Source organism: Myotis daubentonii, chromosome 5, assembly GCF_963259705.1.
Source record: "Myotis daubentonii chromosome 5, mMyoDau2.1, whole genome shotgun sequence".
Lineage (NCBI taxonomy): Eukaryota > Metazoa > Chordata > Mammalia > Chiroptera > Vespertilionidae > Myotis > Myotis daubentonii.
In genome coordinates, this window is record NC_081844.1 from 87,526,655 (window position 1) to 87,554,054 (window position 27,400).

At 45.8% G+C, this 27,400-nt stretch overlaps 1 protein-coding gene across 4 annotated transcripts in view; it reads right to left on the reverse strand.

Moving 5' to 3' along the window:
* PPP2R2B (protein phosphatase 2 regulatory subunit Bbeta) overlaps positions 1–27,400 on the reverse strand; it is a 342,291-nt gene that overhangs the window by 861 nt on the left and 314,030 nt on the right. For all 4 annotated transcript variants that reach the window (XM_059698784.1, XM_059698785.1, XM_059698787.1 and 1 more), the window contains 2 exons: positions 7,531–7,700; positions 1,916–2,007 (listed from right to left, as the gene is read on the reverse strand). In XM_059698784.1, the coding sequence (XP_059554767.1) occupies positions 1,916–2,007; positions 7,531–7,700 (262 nt within the window). The remainder of the gene's footprint in view (positions 1–1,915; positions 2,008–7,530; positions 7,701–27,400) is intronic.

The window sequence follows — 27,400 nt, forward strand, 5'->3', positions numbered from 1 at the left end:
CCAAACAGGCTCCAGAGTGCGACTGCTGATGTCCTTCGCAGTCGCCAAGAGCAACCAGCCTTGGACCTGGAAATAAGGATGGTGATAAGCTTCCTTGTTAATTACTGCTGTTCCCTAGGTTCCTTTCTGTTCTGGGGCTCAGTCAGTGAGTCACAGGGTTGTGGGGCTCAGGATTGTGAGGCTGGAGAAGGTGAGGAGGGCAGGAGCACTTTGAAACCATGAAGCATTGTGTGTATTTAAAGCTGACCTCGAAGGCCCTGCCCAGCTGTGGGGCGGTAGGAGGGGCCGGTGAGCTGCTTGCGTGGCTAGATGGATCAAACAAGGTGGATAGTGGCACCAAACAGGGCCCAGTAAGTGGCGGAGTGCCATTTTCTAACATTTTTATGTTGTTTATGTTAAATAACATTCTGTTATTTAATCCATGGTCAGGATTAAATAACAATGTGTGTGAAGGTGCCTGGTACACAGTAGGTCAGGGGTGGGCAAACTTTTTGACTCGAGGGCCACAATGGGCTCTTAAACTGGACCGGAGGGCCGGAACAAAAGCATGGATGGAGTGTTTGTGTGAACTAATATAAATTCAAAGTAAACATCATTACATAAAAGGGTACGGTTTTTTTCCCCAATAGTTTTATTCATTTCAAACGGGCCGAATCCGGCCTGCGGGCCGTAGTTTGCCCACGGCTGCAGTAGGCGCTTAATAAGTGTAGTTTTTGAATCTAGGCTAAGATAGAGGGGAAATGAGAACAATGACAACAAATACACAATAATATGTATAATTAATAAACAAATACATTATATATAAATAAGTAATAAAATAACAGGGCTGGCTAGTTTTTCCCCTGTAGGAGCTTTTGTTCGTATATCACAGTTGCCCCCCCCCTCCCCCGTCCTATGCCAGCTAGATGGTCTGACTTGGGTCTTCTGCCATAAGGTGATTTCTTCCAGGCTACATGGAGGGCGCTCTGGTTCATTGGCTAAGTAGGCTGAACAAGGGACAGGGACAGCTCCCGCTCACTAAAGGCGCGACTCTCTGAGTGCTTTGGCACCATTGGATTTCTGTGCTTCTAGGCCAGTGATGGCGAACCTATGACACGCGTACTCATTTTTTTGGTTGATTTTTCTTTGTTAAATGGCATTTAAATAAATATTGAAAATATGAGTCTTTGTTTTACTATGGTTGCAAAGATCAAAACATTTCTATATGTGACACGGCACCAGAGTTAAGTTAGGGTTTTTCAAAATGCTGACACGCTAAGCTCAAAAGGTTTGCCATCACTGTTGTAGGCAATACTGTAGTGCTGGTGCCGCCTTCACCAGGGACAGACCCTGGAAGCCTGAGCCAAGTTCTCCTGGAACTCAGAGATTCATCTGTATTTGTCAAACTAAAAATGAACTATTGGGAGGTAATATGAAGCATTGTTGAAATCAAAGGCCTTAAAACAGTAATAAATCACGTAGAGGGAATGTGATAAATGGGGCCGGCTAGCATTCAGCTAATGAGCCGCCAGGGCCTTTGGCCAAGTCTATACTAGCAGCTTCAAGAAATAATTTTCGATCTAGAAAGTTTGCAGTCATGTGAACCGTTCGTGCTGGGATCTGAGGGAGGATCATTCGTGCTCTCCATTTTCAGCATGCTGGCCTGGCCCTGGGGGGGTGGTCTTGTGTGTAAAAGATCAGATTTTCTCGTTGATGTCAAAGGGTCACCTGCGCTGGTCCTGAAAGAGGAGTCAAGGGTCTCACTACGTCCTTCCCTTCTTCCCAGGCCTGCCCCAGGGGCATCCGGTGACCCACACAAGGCATCCTTGCCAGGCCTTCGGACCTGACATTGACATCCATGGAAGAGAAACCACCCAGGCCTCCGCCAGGAGAGGACCGGCCTTTGGGAGGCTCCCGGCCACTGAGCCTTTCTTACCTGTCTGACCCATTCCACACGCACTCGAATTTATCAAAAATGCAGTCGTTTTCGTAGAGGGAGCACAATTTGCTGCGGAGGTAGTCATGAACCTGAGGAAGAAATACATCAACAGAGTCAATTACTTTAAAAAAGGATGATGTCTGTGAATACCTCCTCTGTTGACGTGAGCTGTTAATTCTTTCGGTGTAAACGTGCATTGATCCAGGTGGTCCCGGCCTGAAACCAGGTGGGGCCCTTTCTAGCTGTGGGGCATTAGGATGGGCTGCTTATGTGGCTAGAATGGATCAAACAAGCTTGGTAGGTGGGCAGTGGCACCCAACAGGGCCCAGTAGTAAGGAGTGGTGATAATAATAATAGGCGTACATAGTATGTTACTTGTTATTAGCCAGGTGCTTTATCCATAAAATCTCATCTCAGGATGTAGGGACCATCATTCACTTCATTTTAATGAAGTGCAGGGTATGACATCATGTGTCCAAGATCACACAGGAAAGAACATGACAGGATGGGAACTGAACCCCTGTATTCGGGTTCCAGGGCACCCACTCTCTACTCTAGCAATCTGCCTCCCCCACTCGCTCTGCCTCATTAGCCTCACCGTACTATAGTACACGGGGTCTCAGTCCCACACAGAAGCCGAGATAATGACCTGAGATGAGGCCAACAGGGAGACAGACCTGGGTGAAGGTAGAAGGATGGTAGGAAAAGCATGTGTCACTGTGTTCAGATTTAGAGTGATGGTTCATTCTCCCTTGTCTTGCAGCCGGGGCCCCTCGCCTCTCCTGAGTCCAGAGTCCAGCGGGATGCTGACCTCAGGCGCAGCTGTGTGCTGAGTGCTGGGCAAAGGACTGAGGTAAGATTCATCCCATGTGGCCTTACACGTTTTGGGTATTTACAAGCTCGCTGAGTCATGGGACAGTGTATTGCTAACTGCAAATCAATTTCCTCCACCGTGGCTCTGTTGTTCCCCCAAGGTTCTGGGCCTTGCCAGGGTGTCTGCTTCAGGGCTGTGGGTGGTGAAGGGGGATGCAAGAATGAGACTTGTGTTCTTACTTGGTATCTCTGCTGCAAATTAACTAATTCTCTCCCTTTCTGCCTCCTTTGGGGCATACTGAAGTGGCTCAGAAGGCCATTTCTGTTTGTAGGGATGAAAATCTTGAGTGATTGTTAAGAATTTTTAAGCATAAAACCAGAAAAGCATCTGAGGGCAAAAGAGGGCTGATTCCGGGTATTGACCAGGGGCTGGCAAACTTTTTACAATATAAAGGGCCATATGGCCTCTGTTGCAACCACTCAGCTCTGCCCCTGTAATGCAAAAGTAGCCACAGGCAATACATAAACAAATGAGCAGGGAAGTGTTCCAGTAAAACTTTATTTATAACAACAGGTGGCAGACAGGATTGGTTTCTGGGCCATACTTCTGTTTACTCCATGTCTTGACTGTTCTCCCCATTCCCTCAAAGCACAGACTACTTTCTATGAAGAAGGTGATGGTGGAGTTAAAGGACTCAGCATGGGTCTCGTTTCTAGAAAGTGTTGATTCTGGCTGTCATCACTGACTTGCTTCTGGGCTGTGTGTAATGTGTGGGGGAGGGAGAGGAGTTGGGCTGGGAGTGAATCCAGGGGGCAGTGGGAGCCAAATCTCTGATCCGATGCCCCAGCTCTCCTGCTGTTGGAGGGGAAAGATGAGCAGAACAGACAGCCTTCTCGCCTCTTTCCTCTTCTCTGGTATGGAGCACGTTTAAGGCCTGGCACAGATGTGAGTATTCTGAGAAGGGGAAATAAGTTCTGCAAACCCTTGGTTAAGCAGGTTTGTATAATGCAGCACTTCTCAGAGTCCCACAGTGGTTAAAGAAATCGTAAAGTTATAAAGAAGGGGATAGAATATTCTTTTGCTTCACTATGATCATCCAACTTCCTTCCTTTGGTAGAAGTATCAACTATTATCTTTAAAATAATTAGGATTTTGATAGGGAGGGAGGGGATAGAGCATAAGGTTTAGAAATAGGGCGTTGGTATGCCTTTTCAGGCCTGACCCAGGCTGTCCTCTCCTTGATGAACCTTTCCTGATCCTTCACCTTTGCTTATAGAAACAGCACAGGTGAGTATTAAGTGTCAGAATGTGTGAGCTTTGGAAGTACAGGCCCACTAGTGGGAACCACACCACCAGTAACTCAATAATTTTTAAATTTATTTTTCTGTTACAGTTGACATGCAATATTATATTAGTTTCAGGCACAACACCATGCTTAGACATTTCTATAACTTATTAAGTGATCACCACAATAAGTCTAGTACCCATTTGACACCATATACAGTTATTACAATATTCTTGACTATTTCCTTTACATCCCTGTGACTATCCACAAGTAATTCCTGAAGGATAAAAGTCAGGAAGGACTCGGGGGAAAACCTTATCTGAACTAGTATTTTCTCCTCCCAGCATCGATATTCTGGGAAGCTCCTGCCTGCCTCCAACTGAAGGCATCTGAAGGAAAAGAAGAGCTACTGTGAAGGTATGTTGCATTTATGTTCTGTTGTTAAAAATCTTAGACAAACAAGATGCATCTTTCTCCATCAGAGGCAAGAATAAGGTAAGATATATACACGAGAAACAGAAAACAGAGCAAGAGAGAACTTAAAATTCATCTTATTCGATGCTTCATGTTCCAAATATTTTGCTTCTGTGTTCATATTAGATTGTGTTTGACCTTTTTGACACTGAGTCTTCCAACCCAGGGGTTCTCAATTATGTACTTGTGGAAGTCTGATGTTGGTAGTTAATGGTCTGCTCATGAGGCCTACCAAGAGCAGACTCTATTGGTTTGTTCTTATATTTCAGGGGTTGACACATTTTTCCAGTAAAGGGTCAGAGAGTAAATATTTTAGGTTTTGTGGGCCACATGGCCTCTGTCACAACCACTTAACTTTGCCATTGTAGCATGAAAGCAGCCATAGACAATATGCAAAATAATTGGGTGTGGCTGTGTTTCAATAAAACTTTATTCACATAAACAGAGGCAGGGCTGGATTTGGCTCACAAGTTGCCATTCCTTCTTCTATAGGAAACCCTGAAAATAGCTCATCATATTTAAGTCTACAGCTCAGGGCAAGCCTTAGTAATTGATTATGGGATTCTTTCCCATAAAAGACCGTACCCTTTTATGTAATGATGTTTACTTTGAATTTATGTTAGTTCACACAAACACTCCATCCATGCTTTTGTTCCGGCCCTCCGGTCCAGTTTAAGAACCCATTGTGGCCCTCGAGTCAAAAAGTTTGCCCACCCCTGGTCTAGACACTCAATCAGCATTTATTTATCATCTTTGATATAGTATATAAGTGTAGTGGTATTTCATTTCTATACGTGTGCTAAAATATCTATTTCTTAGCTAAACGTGGTTTGAAAACCATGATCTGAAAATGCTGATTAGTCAACAGAGCAAAATATCAACAGTACAAGGATTGAAATTTCTTTTGAGAGCCAAATTTTTTAAACTTAAATTTTATAGGTAGGTACATTGTTAAGGCTTAGGAAGAGCCACACTCAAGGGGCCAAAGAGCCGCAGTTTGCTGACCATGGCCCTAGTCAATTCACTCTCTTCATGAGAATTTTACCCTTTTTCTTCACCCTCACTCAGCTGATGACCTTATTTTACTGAGAAAATCGACATAAGAAACTGTCTATAGTCCCATCACATAATTTACAAGCCTACTGCACTCTTCTTTCTTTGATAGATGAATTGACCATCTTCCCCTCTAAGGCCAATTCTGCAATGGACCCTCTTCCCTCAAGGACTTTGTTCCTTTAGCTGTCTCCCTCTCCATTGGCTGCTTCTTCTTGGCATAAAACTTCTTTAAGCGTGTATCCCATGTTTCTGTTCCCCTTCAGAATAAAATTTCTTGAGTTATCTGTATTCACTATGTTCACGTCCTCTATTCAGAGTCTGTCCTGAACCCACTCCAATCAGACATTCATTCATCACCCACCTACACCTCTTTCATGGAGGTTCCTGAGAATCTCTACATCACTAAGTCCAAGGGTCACGTCTCAGTCCTTACTTGATTCAGCAACAGCAGCTGATGGCTCCCTCCTCGGGACAGTTTCTGCTCTTGGCTTCTAGGATATTCCTGTGTTTTTCTCCTACCTGCCTGGCCACTTCTTCCCAAGATCTCTTGCCAAATCCACTTTCTCTACCCAACCTCTTCTTTTCTCGGGTTTGAAAACCTCAATATATTCATGAGTGTCCAATGTTGTTCTCTAGGCAAGATATATCCAGACTCATACTGAGCTGCCTACTTGGTATTTCTGGATGTTGAGCCAATTAAAAATGTCAAAAGCCAAACTCTTGACTTCCCATCCAAATAAAATGGCAACTCAACTTTGCTCAGCATAAAAACCTTCGGAGTGATCCTGGGTGCTTCTTTTTCTCTTACATCCCATCCTACTGGTTTTACCTTGGATATATACCAAGACTCTGACCACCTCCATTGCTAATACTGTCATCTAAGCTACTTACACCCCTTGCCAGAATGTTGCAATAACCTCATACCTATTCTCTCTGTCTCCTCCCCAGCACAACCAGAATATTTATTTTAAAATGTTAGTCCCACAACTTTGGGCACAGACCAAACCCCTCTGTATTGTACACTATGAAAGGGTGAATATTATGGCATATATCTCAAGAAGAAATATGTAAACCAAATTTCTCTTTCTAGAATTTCCCCACTTCTTTTTATCTAACCCAAGAATCTTTAAAATAAGACTAGTTTATTCCTGCCTCTTGACCTTTGCTTCCATTGTACTCTTGCCTAGAATTAGCTTCTGCAAATCCTTTCTACCTCAAAGTCTAGTCTTCCTCTTTAAAACAACAGCCAACCATTCTAAGCAATACTGTCTCTTTTTGTCCTTAAGTCTACAAACCTCTACACAGCCTTCCTGACTCCTCTTCCCTCCACACCCAATCAGTTAGCAAACCTCACAGACGCTCCATCCTCCCGCCTTCTCCACCTGCATGCCACCATTGCCTCCGCCCTAAATTCCTTCAATCCGTTTGACAAGTTGAACTATAAAACACATGGTAAAAACAAAATTCACAATGGCATTTTTAATGGCTCTCCATTGTACTCAGACTAAAGACAAAATACCCTAATCTACTTTACCAGAGCCTACATCTCCAAGCTCTTTCTGCCCCTGTGTTCCATATTCCAGGCCTTTCAACACCCTATTCTAAGAACATAATTTTTCTGGCTAGTTCATGGAGTCAAGACTCAGATGAAGGGTTGCTTCTTTAGGAAAGCCTCTCTCCCCAGGTGGCCCTCAGTATCATCACCGTACACTCAATTCCCTGCTCGTCATCTCACTTCTCTACCAGACTGTCAGGAGAGCAGGACCACATCTGAATCTACGGTATCCATCACACAGTAAGTGCTCAGTAGATAAGGATTAAGTTCTAGCCCCTCCATATGCAGCTCCTCTTAAATCCTGTGGTTCCCACAGGATATACCACTTTAATTTTTCTGTGTTGTGATAAGCCCTTGTGGGCAGAGGCTGACTTGGAAGCCCACAGTGGAAGTGTGCGATACACCCATGGGTGGAGGGTGGTCTGTACCTGGTAAGTCTCGATGGGGCGGTTTTCCATGTTGAGATCCCAGACTTTAACGGTCAGATAGTCCCTGGTCATGATGTACCTCCCACTGTGGCTGAACTTCACATCCGAAATAGAAGAGATAATTTCAGAGAAAAACGACCGGTTGCTTGGATCTTCCGGCTCCTCAAAAACTGCAGAACAAAAGCAAAAGAAGACAAATTTAGCCCATTCTTACCAACATGTTAGTCCGTTGATAACAGAGAACTGTCAGCTCTTTGGCAGCAGAAAAAGCTGTCACTGGTTTCTGTATTTTCCTTCTGATGGGAGGACTGGCATGGGGCCTGGCCTGTCCCATCCATTTATCTGGCTTTGACCATTTCAGAGCTCCAGGTCTATGCACCTAACTCTGTGTCACATTCCCCCTTGTTTCTGGTGCCACTGTACACACCAAAACCTGGAGTGGTCTTAGATGCTTAAATTAAAAAATTTTTACTACCTTATCAAGATATAATTTGTATACCATAAAATTTACTCATTTAAAGATTACAGTTCAGTGGTTTTTTTTTTATGTATAATCACATAATCATGAGACCATCAGAACATTTTCCTTTACCCCTTCAAAAAAACTCCATGCCCATTAGCAGTTACTCCCCATTCCCCACCCCTAATCTATTTTCTGGTTCTATGAAATTACCTATAAATGGAACCATAGAATATGTGGTCCTTTGTGTCTGATTTCTTTTCTTTAGCATCATGTTTTCAAGGTTCAGCCAGGCAATAGCATGTATCAGTACTTCATTCCTATTAACAGCTGAATAAATATTCCATTGTATGGACATACCGCATTCTCTTTACCAGTTCACTCGTTTAGTTTATAGACATTTGGGTTGTTTTTACCTTTTGGCTATTATGTCCATACAGAAACTTGTACATGAATGTTCATATGTTTTTTATATTTCCTGGATTGTGGTGCTTAATAATGGGGCTTTGCTGTCATTTACTAGTGTGTGACCTTGGGCAAGTTACTAAACTGTGGCTACAATGTCCTTTGTATATAGGATGGGGCAAAAGTAGATTTACAGTTGTTCGTATGAAAAATACAATAAATAAATAATATAAGAATAGCCTGCTTGGAGTGGCTCAGTACACTGAAAGGTTGTGGGTTTGGGTCAGGGCACATATGAAAGGCAAGGGATCCATGTTTCTCTCTCTCTCTAAGCATGTCCTGGGGTGAGATTTAAAATAAAACAAACCTACACAAAAAAACAAGAATAAACTGAGACCTACTTTTGCCCCACCCTGAATGTTGTTCGTTTGCTCCGATACCCAGCCAGGTACTTACCATGTCTTTATTGCTTTAGCTAATTTCCACTTACAGGACTAAAAGACAGCTCTACAGTTTGATATTGAGCCTGTCATAAGTTGCATTACCTTGTCTTTTACTTTGATTTTGAACTTCTCTGGTTCAAATTGAATGTACAGAATATATCTTGTTATCCCATTTCTAAGCTCTGCTTGGTCATTCCTTCCTCACTGATTCAAATGCCTCATCTTTTACATATTACTTTAGCCCCAAATGATCTTTCTCTGAAGCCCCATCATGCGTGGTCTGGCTCATTCATCTAGAATGTGCTCAGGGACTCTCGCCTTATTACTTAATAACCCACAGGTTTGTCTTACCACAACTAGGATGTGAACTTAAAGGCAGATTTTGCTTTTTCTTGTCTTTGTACTGAGAGTTTTACTCACAAATGTTCAATAAATATTTGTTGCTTGAGTGGAACCAAGGCCAGCTAAATTAATGAATTCTTTGCCTTCTGAGTGCTTAGCATATATGATGTCAAGCTACACATCTTTGCCAATATTTAATTATTTTGGACCCCCAACAATGGTGACTGAGTATGGCCTACTTAGTAAGTGTTTGGTCCAGCCTAAAATTTTGATACAAACAACAGCCTGCAGGTTACTGAGTTAACTTGTCCTCCAAAACTTCCTCTTTCCTGCCTGCTCAATGCACTCACAGTACCATCAAATTCCAGATAGAAAACCTAAGATATCGAGCTCTCTTTCAAACCTCGCTACATCAACCCACCAGCCGAACCCAAAATACTTCTTTTCACAGAACCATGTAAGAGAACAGCAAAACAACTGATCAATCAGAATTAAACTTGAGATTAAAAGGAAAAAACCAAAAACCATTGAAACAGAAAAACATAAGCTTATTATAGTCTCTGACCCACTGTTTGAGTCTCTGGCATTATATTTATATCAAGCATAACGAAGGCCCCTCCCTGGATTCTGACTGGTACCCTCATAGTTGAAACTACATTTTCACATTAGTTTCCATATAAGGCAATCTCATTAGGACTGGAGACTTAGAAACAACAATCACACCCCATACAAAACACATACACATCTTAACAGAGGGCAGTGGGAGCCTTGAGGCTTGGTCACCTGATGTAGTGAGGGGCAGCTTGAGGCCGTAGGTGGGAAGGGCTTAGACTGCTCTGGAGTCCGTCAGTTTCTGCTTCTGTAACTTACCAGTGGTTGACTTTTTCTTTACTACCCTGAGCTTCAGTTTTCTCAGGGGCAGAAAGGGCTTGTATGTGGCTTGGCACATGGTAGATTTTTAATAACTGTCAGTTGATATTTTTATCACCATTAGCTTGTACTCTTCTGCATTGGCCAATCATATTTCATTCATTGGGAATCTTGAGAATTTGGGACTGTGAACTGTTTATAAGGAATCTGTTCTCCAAACACCTGGCATATTGGGGCCCAATGTAACAACATTAGAAAGCCTCAAAGTGATATCCCCAGAATAAGGAGGTGAAATAAAAGGACAGTTCTTTAATCAACCCATCACTAATTATGTATGTGGGACAGGACAGGATATAGATAACATAGCATCACAGCACTTTGCAGTTCATGACACATCTATGCCTATCTGAGGTTTAATATCAACTTCATGAATTCCATTCATTCAGTAACATTTAATAGTGCTGATAACTACTGTCTGTGGGAAGCTTAGTATATTCTAGGCCCTGTATTTTACATGCTTTATCTCATTTAATACAAGCTGCAGTTGGACATCCTTAGCAATGAGGAGGCGGGAGAGGCTCCCACCACCACCGCTGTACTGGCAGCCGACAGCATGGCTTGTGGCTGAGCAGAGCTCCCCCATGTGGGAGTGCACTGACCACCAGGGGGCAGCCCCTGCATTGAGTGTCTGCCCCCTGGTGGTCAGTGTGTGTCATAGTGACCAGTCATTCCCAGTCGTTCTGCTGTTAGGGTCAATTTGCATATTAACCTTTTATTATATAGGATATGGAAAACTAAGGCACAGAGAGGTTTTGTAACCTGCCCAAGGACACACAGCTAGATCTGCCTTTTGAATCAAGGTCTGACTTCAAAGTCTTTGTTCTTAATCATGATGGAAATCCTCCTGGTACCATCAATGAGACCTTATTTTAGGAGCTATAAGACGGGTTCCAGGTTAGAATCTACACAGAACAATGGAACTGTAAAGTGGAACAACTCCTAATGACTAGATCTACGCTTCCCCTTTTATATAGAGTCCACTTAAACAGACAAGGGGCATGGTTTCTACACCAAGAACTCATGGCGTGAGCCATATAACACCAGTGGCAAGCATAAGGTGGGAACCCCAGGACTTCGCATGCCCTGTTAAGACCCTTACCATAGAAGAAGCCCAGCCTCCAGGCCATCTCTCACCTCCCAGCTCTAATCCCCGTGGCAAGCAGTGAGGCAACCTTTCCTCTCCCTGTCCCTCTCCCTCAGTTTATGTACACAGACATTTGATTTATTTCACTTAGTTGTCTCCCCTAATAGGATGCAAGCTCTACAAGGTTTTTATTATGTATTTTTGTTTGTTTTTGGTCTATTTTGTTCTGCTATATTCTTTGGAACATAGACGGTGCTCATAAATATATGTTTAATGAATGAATATGGACAACCATTTTAATTTTAAGTGAAAATAATATCTATCTAATAATTAAACAGGCCCTGAAAAGAACCTATCTAAACAATGCTTTATTCAGCTCAAATTTGTTTCTATTTAGGCCCTTGAAAAGTATGGGAAAAATTCAGGGTTTTTACTAATTCAGGCCGAGCAATCATTTGTGGGCTATTTCAGTGTATTTTATGTGCATGCACGCACATGCACCACACTTGGTATACTACCTAGAACATACAAATAAAAAGTATTTGTTGGATGGATGCATGCCAAACCCTGTACTAAATGCCAAGGTTGCCAGGAACGAGACAGATCCAGTCCTACCCACATGGTGCTCACAGGCTAGAGGAAAAGACAAATGCTAAACAATTCTACACATTTCATTACAGATGTGAATACGTGAGATTTTACTGCATTAACAGAGGGGAGTAAAGGTGCTGGGGGGCCAGCAAGAGGAATGCAAATGGGCCATCACCGTGTGTTCCATGAACGTTACTGAACGCGTGGTACAAAAGCATCTACTGCTTGAGTGACAGATCTTGAGGCAAATCAAAGTGTGTCAGATTCACCACAAGGGAGCACGTATCCTGGAGACCCCAGTTACAACAGTCAAAAAAACAATGACATCTACCCCATTTCTTGGTCCTCATACTTCGCATACATTATCCCATTTAATGCTCAAGCTTATGAGGAAGGTATGCTTACTGTCCTTACTTGTAGATGAGATGGACCAGAAGAGGGTGAGTAATTTGCCCAGGATCACAGTTATAGAGTAGAAATGGGTTTTCGAGGGACCATGTGTCTGTCTGTGACACTGCCACCACAACCAGACCTTCCTTGCTTTGTCAATATCATCTCTCTGTTTAAACAACCTCGTTAAACTGGGCTCCCTCATGTTCTAGATAAGCGGTTCTCAACCTGTGGGTCGCGGCCCCTTTGGGGGTTGAACGACCCTTTCACAGGGATCGCCTAAGACCATCGGAAAACACATATATAATTACATATTGTTTTTGTGATTAATCACTATGCTTTAATGATGTTCAATTTGTAACAATGAAAATACATCCTGCATATCAGATATTTACATTACAATTCATAACAGTAGCAACGAAAATAATTTTATGGTTGGGGGTCACCACAACATGAGGAACTGTATTAAAGGGTCGTGGCATTAGGAAGGTTGAGAACCACTGTTCTAGATAGACCTGGTGCTCTCCCACTTTCGTGCCTCAGCTCCTCCTCACTGCCTCCTGTGTCCAACATGGGATACTGGAAAGAACACCAGACTGGGAGTCAAGGATGCTGGGTTGGAATCCAGGCTGGACACAAATTAGCCAACTCTTTAACAATACTATCTATTTGTTGAGCACTTATGCTATGTGCCTTACGTGTAGTAACTCATTCAATAGTCATAGATATGATGATTTCCCTTTTCCACAAATCAGTCAACTCAGGCACAGAGGTTTTATAGCTAGTGGGAGGCAAAGCCAGGATTTGAACTTTGTCTGCTTCCTATGCTCTTAACCTCTGAGCTTTTAACTTCTGTCCTACTGCATTTCATTAGAATGACTGGGCAACTGGCAACCGCCCGGGGCCTGTTTCCTTTGTCCGTAATGTGAAAGAGGCAGGATTGCCAACCAGGTCCCTCCCAGCTCTTAGATGATAAGATCTGTGAAATTCCACTGGTCTTGTCTTTCAATTTCCCTCTACTGACCCCTGCTACTGTAGGGTAGCCTTCCCCAAGTGACATCAGCAGCACGCCCACCCCGTGATGTGCTGGGCATTCCAGATTCTGAGGCCAACGCACTTGGGAAACTCCTATCCAATTCTGAGAATGCAATTCGCTTATTAAAGGTGCCGGGAAGTCCCACAGGTAAAAACTAACATTCTTTACTCCAGGTTTCTCAACCTACGCACTGGTGAATTTTGGGCCAAGTAATTCTTTGCTGTTGGGGGCGTTAGAGGGTGTTTAGTAATATCCCTGGCCTCTACCCAATAAATCCTCAATCTCCACTTGTGATAACCCAAGTGGCTCCAGACATTGCCAGATGTTCCCCGGGGGAATGGCTGCCCCTGGCTTTAATCCTGCTTTCAAGTCTTACTGGGTCACACCTCCTCCCTCTCCACTATTCCGTTTTTTTGGGGGGAAAATCACTTGCAGCCCATTGTTTCTCTAGTTATTGTTGCTTACAACACACTTTGGGTTACAATGATCGAGTCAAAAGCAACTGATACTTCCTTTGAAATCCCACAGGCTAAACAGTGGCCCCCCTTCTCTGCGGGGATTGGTTCCTAGACCCCCAGTGGATGCCTAAAAGCATGAGTTGTACCAAACCCTGTATATACCCTGGTTTTCCCTCTACATACCTAACTACAGTAAAGTCAGAGATTAACAACAATAATAAAATAGGATAACATTCTGCCATTAAAGTTATGTGAATATGGTCTTGCTCTTAAAATATCATATTATACTGTACATACAGCATGGATGTGCTTGGCAAAGGGATGATTCACATCCTGGATGGGGTGGGTTGGCACAAAGTTTCATCACGCTACTCAGAATGGTGCACAACTCAAAACTTATGGATTGTTAATTTCTGGAATTTTTCCATGTAATATTTTAGGACTGTAGTTAAGTGTGGGTAACCGAAACCATGGAAAGCAAAACCGAGGATGCGGGGGAATACCGCATTCAGTGTCCCGAGCAGGCAGTGTTTTGTGTTATAACGTGTGCAGATCTGAATACGACTCTACAGAACTGTGTTTGATGTTATCCTTCAGGGTGCAGGCGTGGGCTATGCACCTGAGAGAGCTCCGATGACTGATGGACTGAATAAGGTCCCAGAATCCAGGGAAAGAGTGGAATTCACCAATAAGAGAAAGGAAGTGTCAGGAAGAAAACCGCTGACTTAGAGAAACCTAAAGCTAAAACTATATTCATTACAACCGGGGGGCAAGGGAGGAGGAGAAAAGGGGAGAACAGACAGGAAACATGCAGTGTGCCTGTCATTGGGTTGTGGGACAGGAGAAGGGAGGATGGAGGGAACCCATAGGGAAGGCTGTTTCTGGGGAGGCTCCCTTCTCGACCTCACACTGGACACTGCACAGAAACTCATGCCTACGATGAAGAGTCAGGAGGGGACCCAAGGCCACACAGCTGATCCTGACGGCCTCCTCACGCTCTGCAGCCTAAGGTACAGTGGCTAAGAGGAGAGGCGGCTCTAAGCTTAGCACACCTGGTTGAACTCCGACTTTGCTGCTTATAAGCTATGAAGCCTTGGGCATGTGGCTTGACTCCTTCCAAGCTTCATTTTCCTTACCTGTCAGAGGAGTGCCTACCTTTTGGGTGGTGGTGGGACAGATGAGCTCTTCCATGCCCAGCGCTTAGCATTGTGCCTGCACACCCAGAATAACAGGGAAGTCAGCAGCCATGCACAGGGGGGTGGTGTTTAAGGCAAACTTGGTGCAAAACAAGTCCCAGAGCCCGAGGTGGGGCCAGATCTTAAGAGCTACCAGTTGTAAATCGATTTCTAGGTCTCCGAACTGGGCTGTGGCACAGACACACAATAGCTTGTCTCTGGACTGCCACTTGAAATTCGCCTTTCTTGGTCCAAGTGTCTTTCAATTGGTGCTGAACAATGTCACCACCACCCACCCTGCCTTTGATGACTCAGGCAGATGAGAGGGAGAGTACAGGAAACGAGGCCGGGGGGAGGGGAAAGTTTGTTCCTGATGAAAAAGGAACCATGCACAGGGTTTTAAATTGCTCACTTCCACTGATGTTTCTACTATGGAGAAGGGGCCACGCTTTTTTGTTTGGAGACATGGTCGGCTACTTCCCCATCATGGGGACACAACTGGCAATTTTCCCACAGAGCGAGGCAGATGGCAATTCTCCTTCAGAGATGTGCCGGCAACAGTTTTGCCCCTGGAGAGAAAAGGCTCGGCAATTGAGATGCAGCCAGTGATTTTTACTATACAGAAGACACAGCCAACAATTTTGCCCAATGAGAGAAATGGCCAACGATTTTCCCACAGAGAGTAAGAACTCCCACGGATAGATAATGCTGGCCTCCATCCAGCTGAGGACAGAGAGAGAAGTTTAAGATTTAATTAGTGGCTAGGGTACTACCATGGGCCCAAAGACACTGTCTCTATACATGGGCTGGAGACTGGGAACGCAGATCATATCAAACTCAGAGGGTTCTGAATTGGGAAACAGTGGTGCCTCATTGCTGAGCCTGTGCTATTTGCTTTTCATACAGTCCTCCTTAGTTCTGCAAATAATTGTCAGCAGTGAACACTGTAGCAACACAATGCATAGATAGTATCATGGAGAATGAGCAGTTAAGCTAGAAGAGATTACATTGGTCTTTGAATTTTGTATAACTATTTTCAAAATACATACATTATACTTCAGAAATATAGCCTCTTCAATAATCATTCCAAGATAAAAAATAATGAGTCAAAAACATTTTTTTTTTTTTAGACAGAAAAAAAGGACCAAAAATTCCCTGGGTAGAAAAATGACTAGATGGTCTGGGCTGGGATGACCAGGTAAGGCTTAGGAAGATGCTGAACCTATGATCAATAAGCTCTGGATTGATCAGAGGTCAGCAAACTTCTCTTGTAAAAAGCCAGACAGTAATTTTTTTAGGCTTTGGGGGTCATTTGGTCCTTGTTGCAACAACTCAACTCTGCCTTTGTAAGCAGCACAAACAATATGTACACAGGTGAGTGTGTATTTCAATAAGGCTCTGTTTATGGACACGGAAATTTAAATTTCATCTAATTTTCATGTCACAAAACAGTAGTCTCCTTTTGATTTTTGTTCAATAATTTGAAAATGTACCAACCTCATTAAAGAGCCAAAGCAATCTTGAGAAAAACAGAACACTGTTAGAGGAATCACGTTACCTGACATCAAACTATACTACAAGGCCACAGTAATCAAAACAGCATGGTACTGGCATAAAAAACAGACATATAGATCCATGGAATAGAATAGAGACCCCAGAAATAAACCTACACCAATATGGTCAATTAATCTATGAGAAAGGATGTAAGAAAATACAGTGGGGTAAAGACATTCTCTTGAATAAATGGTGCTGGGAAAACTGGACAGATACATGCAAAGAAATGAAACGACCATTTTAGTACACTATATATAAGAATAAACTTAAAATGGATTAAAGACTTAAATGTAAGACTCAAAACCTTTGAGTCTTTGACATCACTCTTAGTAATACTTTTGTGAATGTCTCCATGGGCAAGGGAAACAACAACAACAAAATAAACAAATGGGACTACATCAAACTAAAATGTTTTTGCATAGAAAAAGGAATAATTAACGAAATGGAAAGACAACCTATTGAATGGGAGAAGATATTTGCCAATGATACATCTGATAAGGGGTTATATATAACATTTTTAAGGAACTCATACAACTCAACACTAAAAACAAACAACCCCCCCCCCAAAAAAAAACAAACAAAACACAATCCAATTTAAAAATTGGTGGATGGCCTGAATAGATACTTCTCCAAAGAGGACATACAGATGGCCAACAGACATATGAAAAGATGCTCGACATCACCGATCATCATGGAAATGAAAATTAAAACCAAAATGAGATATCACCTCACATCTGTCAGAATGGTTATCACCAATAAATCCACAAACAAGTGTTGGCGAGGATGTAGAGAAAAGGGAACCTTTGTGCACTGTTGGTGAAAATGCAGACTGGTGCAGCCACTATGAGAAACAGTGTGGAGGTTCCTCAGAAAAACTAAAAATAAAACTACCATGACCCAGCAATTCCACTTCCGAGTACTTATTAGGAGACAAAACACTAATTCAAAACAATAGATGCCCCCCTATGTTCACTGAAGCGTTATTTACAATAGGCAATAGATGGAAGCGCCCTAAGTGCCCACTGATAGCAGACTGAATAAAGAAGATGTGGTACATGTATACAATAGATCTTACTTTGCCATTTGTGACCTCATGGGTAGACCTAGAGCAGTGGTTCTCAACCTTGGCTGCACATTAGAATCACCTGGGAATCTTTTTAAAATCCTGATTTCTGGGCCTCATCCTCCGGAAATTCTGTTTCTTTGTTATGGGGTGAGGCCACAACATTAGTAACAAAGAAACAGAATTTCCGGAGGATGAGGCCCAGAAATCAGGATTTTGAAAAGATTCCTAGGTGATTCTAATGTGCAGCCAAGGTTGAGAACCACTGACCTAGAGGGTATTGTGCTAAGTGAAAAAAAGTGGCAGATGACCACTTTCTCGTTGTGCCCAGCTGGTGGAGAGGATGAGCGCTCTCTGGGTCTCTTCTATAAGGGCACTAATCCCACTCAGAGATTTCTATCCTACGACCTAATCACCCACAGAGGCCCCACCCCCTAATACCATCACCCTGAGGGTTAGAATTTCAACACGTGGATTTAGGGCAATGCAGACATTCAGTCCAGAATACCACCTGCCTCTGATCCCTGTTCCTCTGACTCCTATTCAACCTCAGAGCTCGCTGTCTCCAGGGAGCCTTCTTTGACCACCTCAGCCCACGGCACCCTTTTCTTCTCCTTACTGGTTCATTTGACCACCCTCTCCATGTCTCCCTGTTATAAAATACATACATTATTCAGCATTTACAAGGCGCTAAGCAATCCTAGTCCAGGGAACAGGCTGCACAGAATGGCCGGCTGGTGATCACAGCAGCATGTGGTGCCTGCAGGCCTGGTTCGGGGGAGAATGATCTCTGTTTCACAAATGGGGAAACAGAGGCTCGGTGAGACGGGGTCCCTGGCAACGCTCCGGGAGTGAGGCCAGCATCCCCCAGGCCCCTTGGCTCTGGGGTTAGACCAGTGGTTCTCAACCTGTGGGTCACAACCCCTTTGGGGGTCAAACGACACTTTCACAGGGGTCGCCTAAGACCATCAGAAAACACATATATAATTACATATTGTTTTTGTGATTAATCACTATGCTTTAATGATGTTCAACTTGTAACAATGAAAATACATCCTGCATATCAGATATTTACATTATGATTCATAACAGTAGCAACATTACAGTTATGAAGTAGCAGCGAAAAAAATTTTATGGTTGGGGGTCACCACAACATGAGGAACTGTATTAAAGGGTCGCGGCATTCGGAAGGTTGAGAACCACTGGGTTAGACCTTTTCTCCTGAAGATGCTTCAGCTGGAATCTGGGGTCTAAAGAGCCGGGAGGCGGGAACCCGTGTGTTGGCGGAGGGCATCCCTGTCAATCTAAAGGCCGGATTTGGGTGAACACCCACAGACAAGTCCATTAATTGGGGGCCTGTTGTCCTTCCTCGGTGAGGAATAACCCTTTATTAGCCCAGTGGGGCCGGCGTTTCTGAGAACTGTCGCCCTGGAGAGATACTGATTGAAGAGGCCTCTGCGCACGCCCTCTCCGCAGGCGCAGGGAGGCAGGCGGCTGCAGGCCGCACCGATGATGAGTGGCAGTGGGTGTCTCGACAGGAGCCTAATGAAGAAATCTGGCAGCAGCGAGGCCCAGCGTGACAAGCCCTCACATTCGGTCTTTCACTCCATTATATCCGGCTCTCTGTGAGGCGGGCGAGTGGCAAAGGCATGGGGCGTTCTGCTCCTTGGGTGGAATGACACCTTCCTGCAGCCAGCAGGCTCCGGGGGCTTGGGGGCCGTGTCCCCAGGCCCACGCTGTACATCACAGGTCAGGCTCTTCGTGTCTCCCTTTCTCTCTCCTCTCCCCCTCTCTTCTCGTTCTCTCTGTTTGTTCCCAGCAGGAAGCTCTGCAGCTGCGCCAAGAGAGGCTCACCTCCCCGGGGAGCCTGCCCAGGTGGAGGAGGCCGTGTGAGTGGCTGTTATTAGGGGTAATTGCTGGGGAGCTGGTTGTCATGGTGCCGCAGAGGCCAGGGCTGCACTCCCAGGATGTCCTGGTTTTCTGGGCTGTACAATAATCACTGCGGTGAGAGGCACACACGGGGAAGGGAGAGAGGAGAGCTCCCTGCTGACAGTCATCTTGCAGAGTAAGGCGAGGGGTCCGAGGCCGAGTAGGAGGGTCCGTCGGGCACAGGCTGAGCACTGCTGGGAGAGGGACCCTGGCGGGGACGGGTCACTGCCTGTTGTCTTCGTGTGGCTCCGGTGCGCTGCCCGTGTTCCCAGTGCTGGCTCCAAACCCACGGACAGTCAGGCCTGCCCTGAGTGCTCCTGGGACGTGCACACGTGGAGTCACAGGAACCGGTTGGAGTGGACGGAGTAGCAGCCTCCCATCTGCCAGGCACTGTGTCGGACAGACTCCCTCTGTGATAGCCATGCCACCCTCACAACGTGCTTACTTTACAGATGGAGCAATGAGGCTCCGAGGGCACGTGCCCTCGCCACAGGCCAGGAAGGGGCAGAGCTAGGATGCAGGCCCAGCTCCGGCTCTGCCGCCCCTACCGAGGCAGTAACTGCATCTTCTAAGTCTGCCTGCCCATTGTGCTGACGACACCTTGTTCACATTTACTGACCGATTCCTTGCTTTCTTTGATCTCACCATTTCCCTAAGCTTGATGATCCCATTTTCTCACATGTAACTAACTCTTCAATGACAATTTCACGACATTGTAGGGATTTTCAAATGACACCAACATTTCAGGTCATCCACCCCAGGATGAAGGATCCCCGTCCACGAGATAAAATTCTATTTAAATCCTTATGTTCAGGTTCAATATATAAAAGATGACAAAAGCAAGTATCATTATGAGCATCGCAGGGGGTGCACTCCCCTGCCCCTGGGCTGCGCCTGGTGGTGAGGGGAGGCCAGCAGGTGCTTTGAGTAACTCAGCAGATAAAGGGACCCACACCGATGGGGCCGGGAGCGCGGGAGTGGACAGCAGACCGCACAGCTCCGTTACTGGGGCCCCCTACCGAGCTGTCACAATGGAATGATATGAACTGCACAGGGCTCGCATTAGCCGGCATCCTTAGACATGGGTCAATTACACACGCGACAGTCCCCTGCCCTTCTCTATGTTCTAGTGCGGTACTGAGGGTGCTCCTATTCATTATATGCAGTAAACCAAGATGAACCCACAGTCTTTGTCAGCGTGTCAGACCTGTCTTTTCTGGACCTTGATTTCCTCAAGCTACAAAAAGGAAGAAATACTCTGAATGCATAGGGCTTTGTGAAGATCAATTAAGATAATGGATGAGAAGGGGCTCTGTAAATGGTGACATGCTAAATAGCAAAAGGTATCAATATAACCATTTTATGCTTACACACACACACACACACACACACACACACACACACACACACACCCTGAGTCTTTGAGTCTACAGCATTTGTGAGTTTCCTTTCCAAACTGCCGCTCCCCTAGTCTTTGCTCATTCAGTGCCCTTCATCCTTGGCACGTGCTCAGGTCAGAAAGCTGAGAGTCTTTCTGGACGCCTTCCCTGACCTCACCTCCCACACCTGGTGTCCTGTTAACTTTACACTCAAAGCTTTGCCCAAACGGGCCCAATGTTAGTCTAAGCCACTATCATCTCTGACCTAGACCATTTTGGTAGCCTTCTAACTCTTCCTCCTGATGTTTCATTCTTTACATACTCTGTGTGGTATACTAGTATTTACAAGTATAATCACATTATTCCTTTACACAAAACCCTCCTAGATTTTCCCTTCCTAAGTACAAGAAAGGCCAACTTCCTGACCTTGGCCCACAGGGCTATCATGTTGCCTAACTCCCAAGTCCTTTGCATGGTGTACAATGGGAATGGGGCTCTGGGGCTATGCAAGGTGCCTGTCCTGAGTGTGGAGTCCTTCCATTGCCCCTCAGCTGCTCCTTCTCCTTATAGACACCTAAACTGGTCTCCCTTCTGCCCGCTGCACCCCCCACCTGCCAGGCACAGTCCAGACTCAGAGCCTCTGCATTTGCCTCTTCTGCTTCTCCATAAACATTTTTCGCCAAATCTCGCACTACTTTTTTGCTTATGTGTTTGATGTCTGTCTCCATCTACTTGGATTAGACTGCCATGAGGGCAGGAGATACCATCTTCTCAGTGTCTGCAACAGTGCCTGGCACATGGCCCCAACCATAAACATTTGTTAAGTAACTGAATAGACATGGGTTGATTGTCATACTCATAGACTCCTCTTCCTTTCACTTTGCCTACAAATGCCAGGCATTCCCAAAGCTAGAAATGAGTGAAAGGACAGGGTCAACCACTCTTTAGTGTGAGCCTTGTCATTGTGTAAAGAGAACTCCCAGGCGCAAACTTGTCAGAGTGCATGACCACTGCTGCTCCACACGCATTCAGTTAGCACCTCCTTGTGCTAAATGCAGAAAGGGGAGAATAAAGAGCTTCAGCCACAATGGAAGAATCGTTTAGCAGAAGAGACAGAAATGGAAACAGATCATTTCAGCCTAAAACATCAGGTGCTCTGATGGAGGGCACCTGGTCCTACTTGGCGACACATGAAGGGTATGGTAGGCAGAACGATGACTCAAGGATGTCCGAGTTCTGATCCCCAGAACCCGGGAATATGTTACCGTTAATGGCAAAGGGGAATTAAGACTGTAGATGGAATTAAGGTTGCTAATCAGCTGACCTTAAAAGAAGATTAGTCTGAATTACCTGGGTGGGCACAGTGTGATCACAAAGGCCCCCAAAGGGAAAGAGGCGGGTAGAGGAGGAGAGTCAGAGAGATGCAGCGGGAGCAGGACTTGCCCCACTGCTGCTGGCTTTCACATGGAGAAGAGGCCCTCAGCCAAGGAATGTGGGCAGCCTAGACGCTGGAAAAGGCAAAGAGTCTCCCCTAGAGCCCCCAGAAGGAACAGGGCTCTGCCGACACCTTGATTTCCGCCAGTGAGACCCACGTCAGACTTCCGGCCGGCAGAACCGTAAGATGATACGTTTATGTTGTTCAGAGTCACCGCGTTTGCAGTAATTGGTAGGCATAGGAAACTAACACATAGAGGATGAGGTGAACTCTCTCTTTCAGGTCTGGTGGGAAGGGACAAGCTATCGTAAGGCCCATCCTGCCCTGGACAGAGCCCTCACTGACAGGCCATGTCCCTCCCTGGGGAAAAGTCCTCCCAGTACTCCCTTGACTGGGGTTCTCTCGTACCTCAAATTCAGGATGCTCACCCCGTGGCTACGACTGCTTTGCCAGCGATGGCTTGTCGTGGACGATAATGACGGGCAAGTTAGCCTTGATGCGTCCCAAGCCCAGAGCAGCCAGAGCCACCTATAACCTTATGGCCAACCTTTCCCGCTCCATGCTCCGTGTGTGTGTGTGTGTGTGTGTGTGAGTGTGTGTGTGTGTGTGTCTGGAGGCCACAGCCATGTGCCTGAGCCGGTGTCAGCCTCCATGGCCGCCTCATCCAAGGCCCCTAGTGGGGAGAGGGCAAGGCCTGGGGAGGTGTCAACTGCTAATGAATGATACTTGTCTCCAAAATTAATACGCTTCCAATTCTTAGGAAAATCCACTCAACTGGAGTCAACAGGATGACTAATGGACAAAACTGGTTAAATTAATCAAAAATGGAAATGAGGATGGGGGAATTCTGTGTTCACTCCGTGGCTTGGGCCTTGCCTGCTCTGCTGTTAATTGCCGCTGAGCTTGAATGGGGTAGACACTGGGTTGGGGAGGGGGAGGGGCTCAGTGAATTCCACTCCCTGCAACAAGTCTCTGTTTTGGCTTTCCTCCAGGAGGGGTGGGTGGGTGTCTGGGTGTGTTTATAAGCCTGTCATCAGCCAAAAGCCTTTTCATAAAGGGCCTTCTCTTTTTCACCTAGCCAAACTCCCCTGCAACAAACACTGTTAAGGACGCCCCCAATCAAGACTGAACCCCGTTTGGAAGCTGTGCCAAACCTCGGAGGTTTTAAGATTCACTGCAGCTGCCATCTCAGCTGATGTCTTTGGACACATTCCATCAGAGACCTGAGTGAATGAGCCGTAGGTTTATTAAGGGATCCAGCGGCCTGTGGAACCAGGACACGGCAGTTAAGTTTGTAGATGAGGGTGAAGAATAAGACAGTGGATTTCATGTCTGTCCAAGGACAGGGTTAGTTCTGCAACTGAAACTGTTGGGACAGGGGATCCACCTGGAGGAACTGTCACTCTAGTGCCTGTGCTCTGGATTATTTTCATGTCTTCTGTCAGGGGCTAACTGGTGTCCCCCAAATTCATATGTTGAAGCCCTAACCCCCAAGACCTCAGAATGTTACCATATTTGAAGACAGGGTCTTTAAAGAGGTAATCAAATAAAAATGGGTGGGCCCTAAAGCAATGTGCTGGTGCCACAGAAGGCGAGTTTTAGACACGACGTGTGCAGAGAGAAGATGATGTGAAGCTGAGAGGACGGGCATCAGCAAGCCTAGGAGAGAGGCCTGGAATGGGTCCTGTCTTCTTGGCCCTCAGAAGGAACCAACGCTGCTGACAGCCTCATCTCAGACTTCCAGCCTCCAGAACATCAAGTCTTGTTGTTTAGGCCACCCAGTTTGTGGCCCTTTGTTACAGCAACTCTAGTAAATGAATACACTGTCCTCTATCCGTCTTTCCCCATCTGCCTGTCTCCCTACCACTGATGTTCAGTAAAACACCCCTCCATGCTGGGCACTAAGCTAGTATTGGTAATTCAGTGGTTGGTAAGATAAGTAAGGTCCCTGCCCTCATGGAGAGGACATTCTAGTAGGGGAGACAGAGGAAGAAAAGCAAGCATCTATAGGTGAGTGCTGCGGAAAAAATAAAAAAGTAAAATTTGGTGTTAAGATGGAAATAGGGTGCAGATGAGATGAACAGAGAAGTCCTCGCAGAGGAGGTAACATTTTCCCAGAGACCCAAACAGTGAGAACAGTCCAGACAAGTGGAACCTATGGTGGGAGAGCATTCTAGGCAGAGCAAAAGCCTGTGCAAATGCCCTGGGGCAGGGAAGGGCAGGGTTGGTGCAGGAAGCAGGCCCGTGCGGCCAGACTATGTGGAGCTGAGGTTCGAGAGGGGTAGGGATCAGATTCAAACAGGGCCTTGGAAAGGCGTTCAGATAGAAATTTCTCTTTCATTTCCTCGGTTGCCATTCATCACACCCGGCCAGTGTCTTCACTCAGCTCCCAATACTCATGCATTGAAAGGGAAAAGCACGATTCTGACCAGCCAGTTGCCACCGCCATCAGCACCCTATTGTTTTAGGCGTAAGAATCTCAAACAGCAAACCCACCCGTCACTACTGCCAGAAGCCGTAGGGGGGAAAATAGAGACATGAGGGAGCGAGGCATGCCTTCTACCCCCTGCTGCGTACGCAGAGTGAGGGACATATGGGAATTAATATATGCGGCGCTGATAACACGGATCTCCTTGGCATTTTGATTAAACGCCGGCGGTTATTAAACACCCTCCTTCTCAGAGCTCATCTCCGAGAGCCAATGTTGCTTTTCATTTTGAACTCTGATGAACTGTCTCAATTCCGATCGCACACCTCGGCTGCACCGTGGTCGGCTGGAGGCTGGCGTTTGAGGAGGATGGAGAAAATCAATATGAAATGTCAGGCGAGGGGTCAGATTGAACTTGTTTTCCCAGCTGGCAGGAGCCTGGGGCCACCGCGCAGGCAGCCGAACAAAGGGAGAGGTGCACCAAAGAAGGTCGCCACTTTGGACGAGTCAGGAAAATGAATTTCATTCACTTCTTAATTAGATTAGGAGGCTGGCGGCTGGCGATTCAGAGCACTGCCCGGGTAGGGATGGGCTGTCGGGAGGCAGGGCTGAGGCAGAGGCCTGCAGGCTGCTACTGAGCTCCGGGGTCTCACTAGAGACTGTCCTCAGGGCTTAGGGTTGGATGGGGCCCAGTCTGGAAGCAGGAGCAGCCGCTGGGGGTCCCTGGGTGTGCAGCTTGGCAGAGCTGCTTCTGTGGGCGCCATCACCCTTTCCTGTCCTCAGTCTTTAGGTCATGCCGGGGTCCAACCCCAGCAGGTCCAGGGGTCCCCAAAGGTGTGGACGGAGTCGGCGAAGAAGGAAGGACACGGAGACAGTGTTCAGTTGATCAGCAGCCTAGCCAGGATCTCCAGCCAGGATCTCCAGCCAAGTTCTGGTCTGGATCTCCAGAGAGGTTCTGCTCAGGTTCTCTAGTCAGGTTCAGTCACCAGGTTCTAGTCAGGCTCTCCTGCCAATCTCCGCAGTCAGGTTCAGTCCAGGATCTTTTGCCATGCTCTCTCCAGCGAAGTTCTTCTGTCTGTAGGCTCCGTGTAGGTTCTGTCTTCTGAATTCTGTGTTCTAAGTTCTGTCTCTTTCTGTCTTGTTACATCCGTATTTATACCAGTTGATTCAATCCCATCAATCTCTATTCCAAAGGTTAGGGCGTTTCTTATCTCCATTCCAGGGAGTAACGATTATGTAGCTTAAGCATGATTGTTCGTAGTTAAAATGATCAATTACCCGCCTGGCACTTAGTTAAGGGGTTTTATTCCCTCCCTAACTTCAGGGGAAAAATCCCTACCTGGGGAAACAACCTTTCTCAGAGGTGACCTTGGTTAAAACACATAGTGCCAAGAAGGTGAGCAAACATATTAAGAAAAGTATGCCATATATGCCAGGTCCCTTGAAACAGCAAGCATGGACTGGCTCCCGGCAAGGTCACAGTCAGTGGTCACCGCCTTGGGTTAGAAAGTCCTTGCCATATCCCCTCACAGCACCATATGTCCCTCTTTCATACCAATTATTGCACTTGTAAGTAAGGAGTCTTTCCTCCTTAGACAGTGTGATGGTTAATTTTTGGCAGCGACCTGATTAGGCCATGACATGCCCAGATATTTGGTCAAACCTTATTCTGGGTGCTACAGTGAGGGCATTTTTGGATGAATTTAACATTTAAATTGAGAGACCGAGTAGAGCAGATTGCCCTCCCTAATGTGGGTGGGCCTCCTCCAATCAGTTGAAGGCCCAAATAGAACAAAAAGGCTGGACCTCCCCAAATAAGAGGGAATATCTTTGAGCCATTGGGACATCAATGTTTCTTTTCTTTTTTCCCCTGCCTCTGCATTTGAATGAAAACATTGGCTCTTCCTGGGTAATGAGCCTGTTGCTTTCCTGAGGCACTAGCTTTCCTGGGTCTCCTGCAGTCCCACTGCAAATGTTGGGACTTAGCACCGAATCCTTATACTACATCTCTCTCATACGCACACACACACGTTTATGTATATGAGATATATATCTCCCATGGGTTCTGTTTCTCTGGAGAACCCTCAGTAACACAGACTGTGAACTCCAGGAGGGAGGAAACCAGGCCTGGTTTTGCTCACATTGCATCCCCAGAGTCTGGTATAGCACCTGACATGTAGTATGTGCTCAACAAATACTAATTAAGTAAATGAACAACTGAGCTTCGTATATCTGGTAAAAAGGCTGGAGTTTCAAGCACCGTATAGCTGCAGGCCTAGCACAGAGGGACTCGGGGAGGAATAACTGTGATAACTGCAGGTGCCATTCATTGACTCCTGGGTCCCAGCAGGTGCTAGGCGCTCGCCCTGTGATAACATTTCCTTTTTGTGGACAGCCGGCCCTGTGAGGCTACGTTTTTTATTTCTACTTTGAAATGAGGAACTTGGGGCTCACCAGGATTAAATAATCCTGAGGCCACACAGCACCGAGCTGAGCTCTGATTCAAAGCTTCTACTTTAAACTATTCCAGTTCTGGGAATTTCTAAGGCCTTGTTCTTTTTCCATCTTGAGTGGAGGGTCCATCAAGCCTCCCATTCAGCTTATTTCTCAATATCCAGCACTCGTGTGGGTCTGTCTGATCCCGGAGCCCAGGCTGGCGTCTGCCGCACTGGCTGTGAGCACTGGCGCTTCTCGCGCCATCTCTGGCATCCATGTTGGTGACCCTTCGAGCCTGGTTCTGCTTTTGCTCACCAGAGAGCCCGACCTCC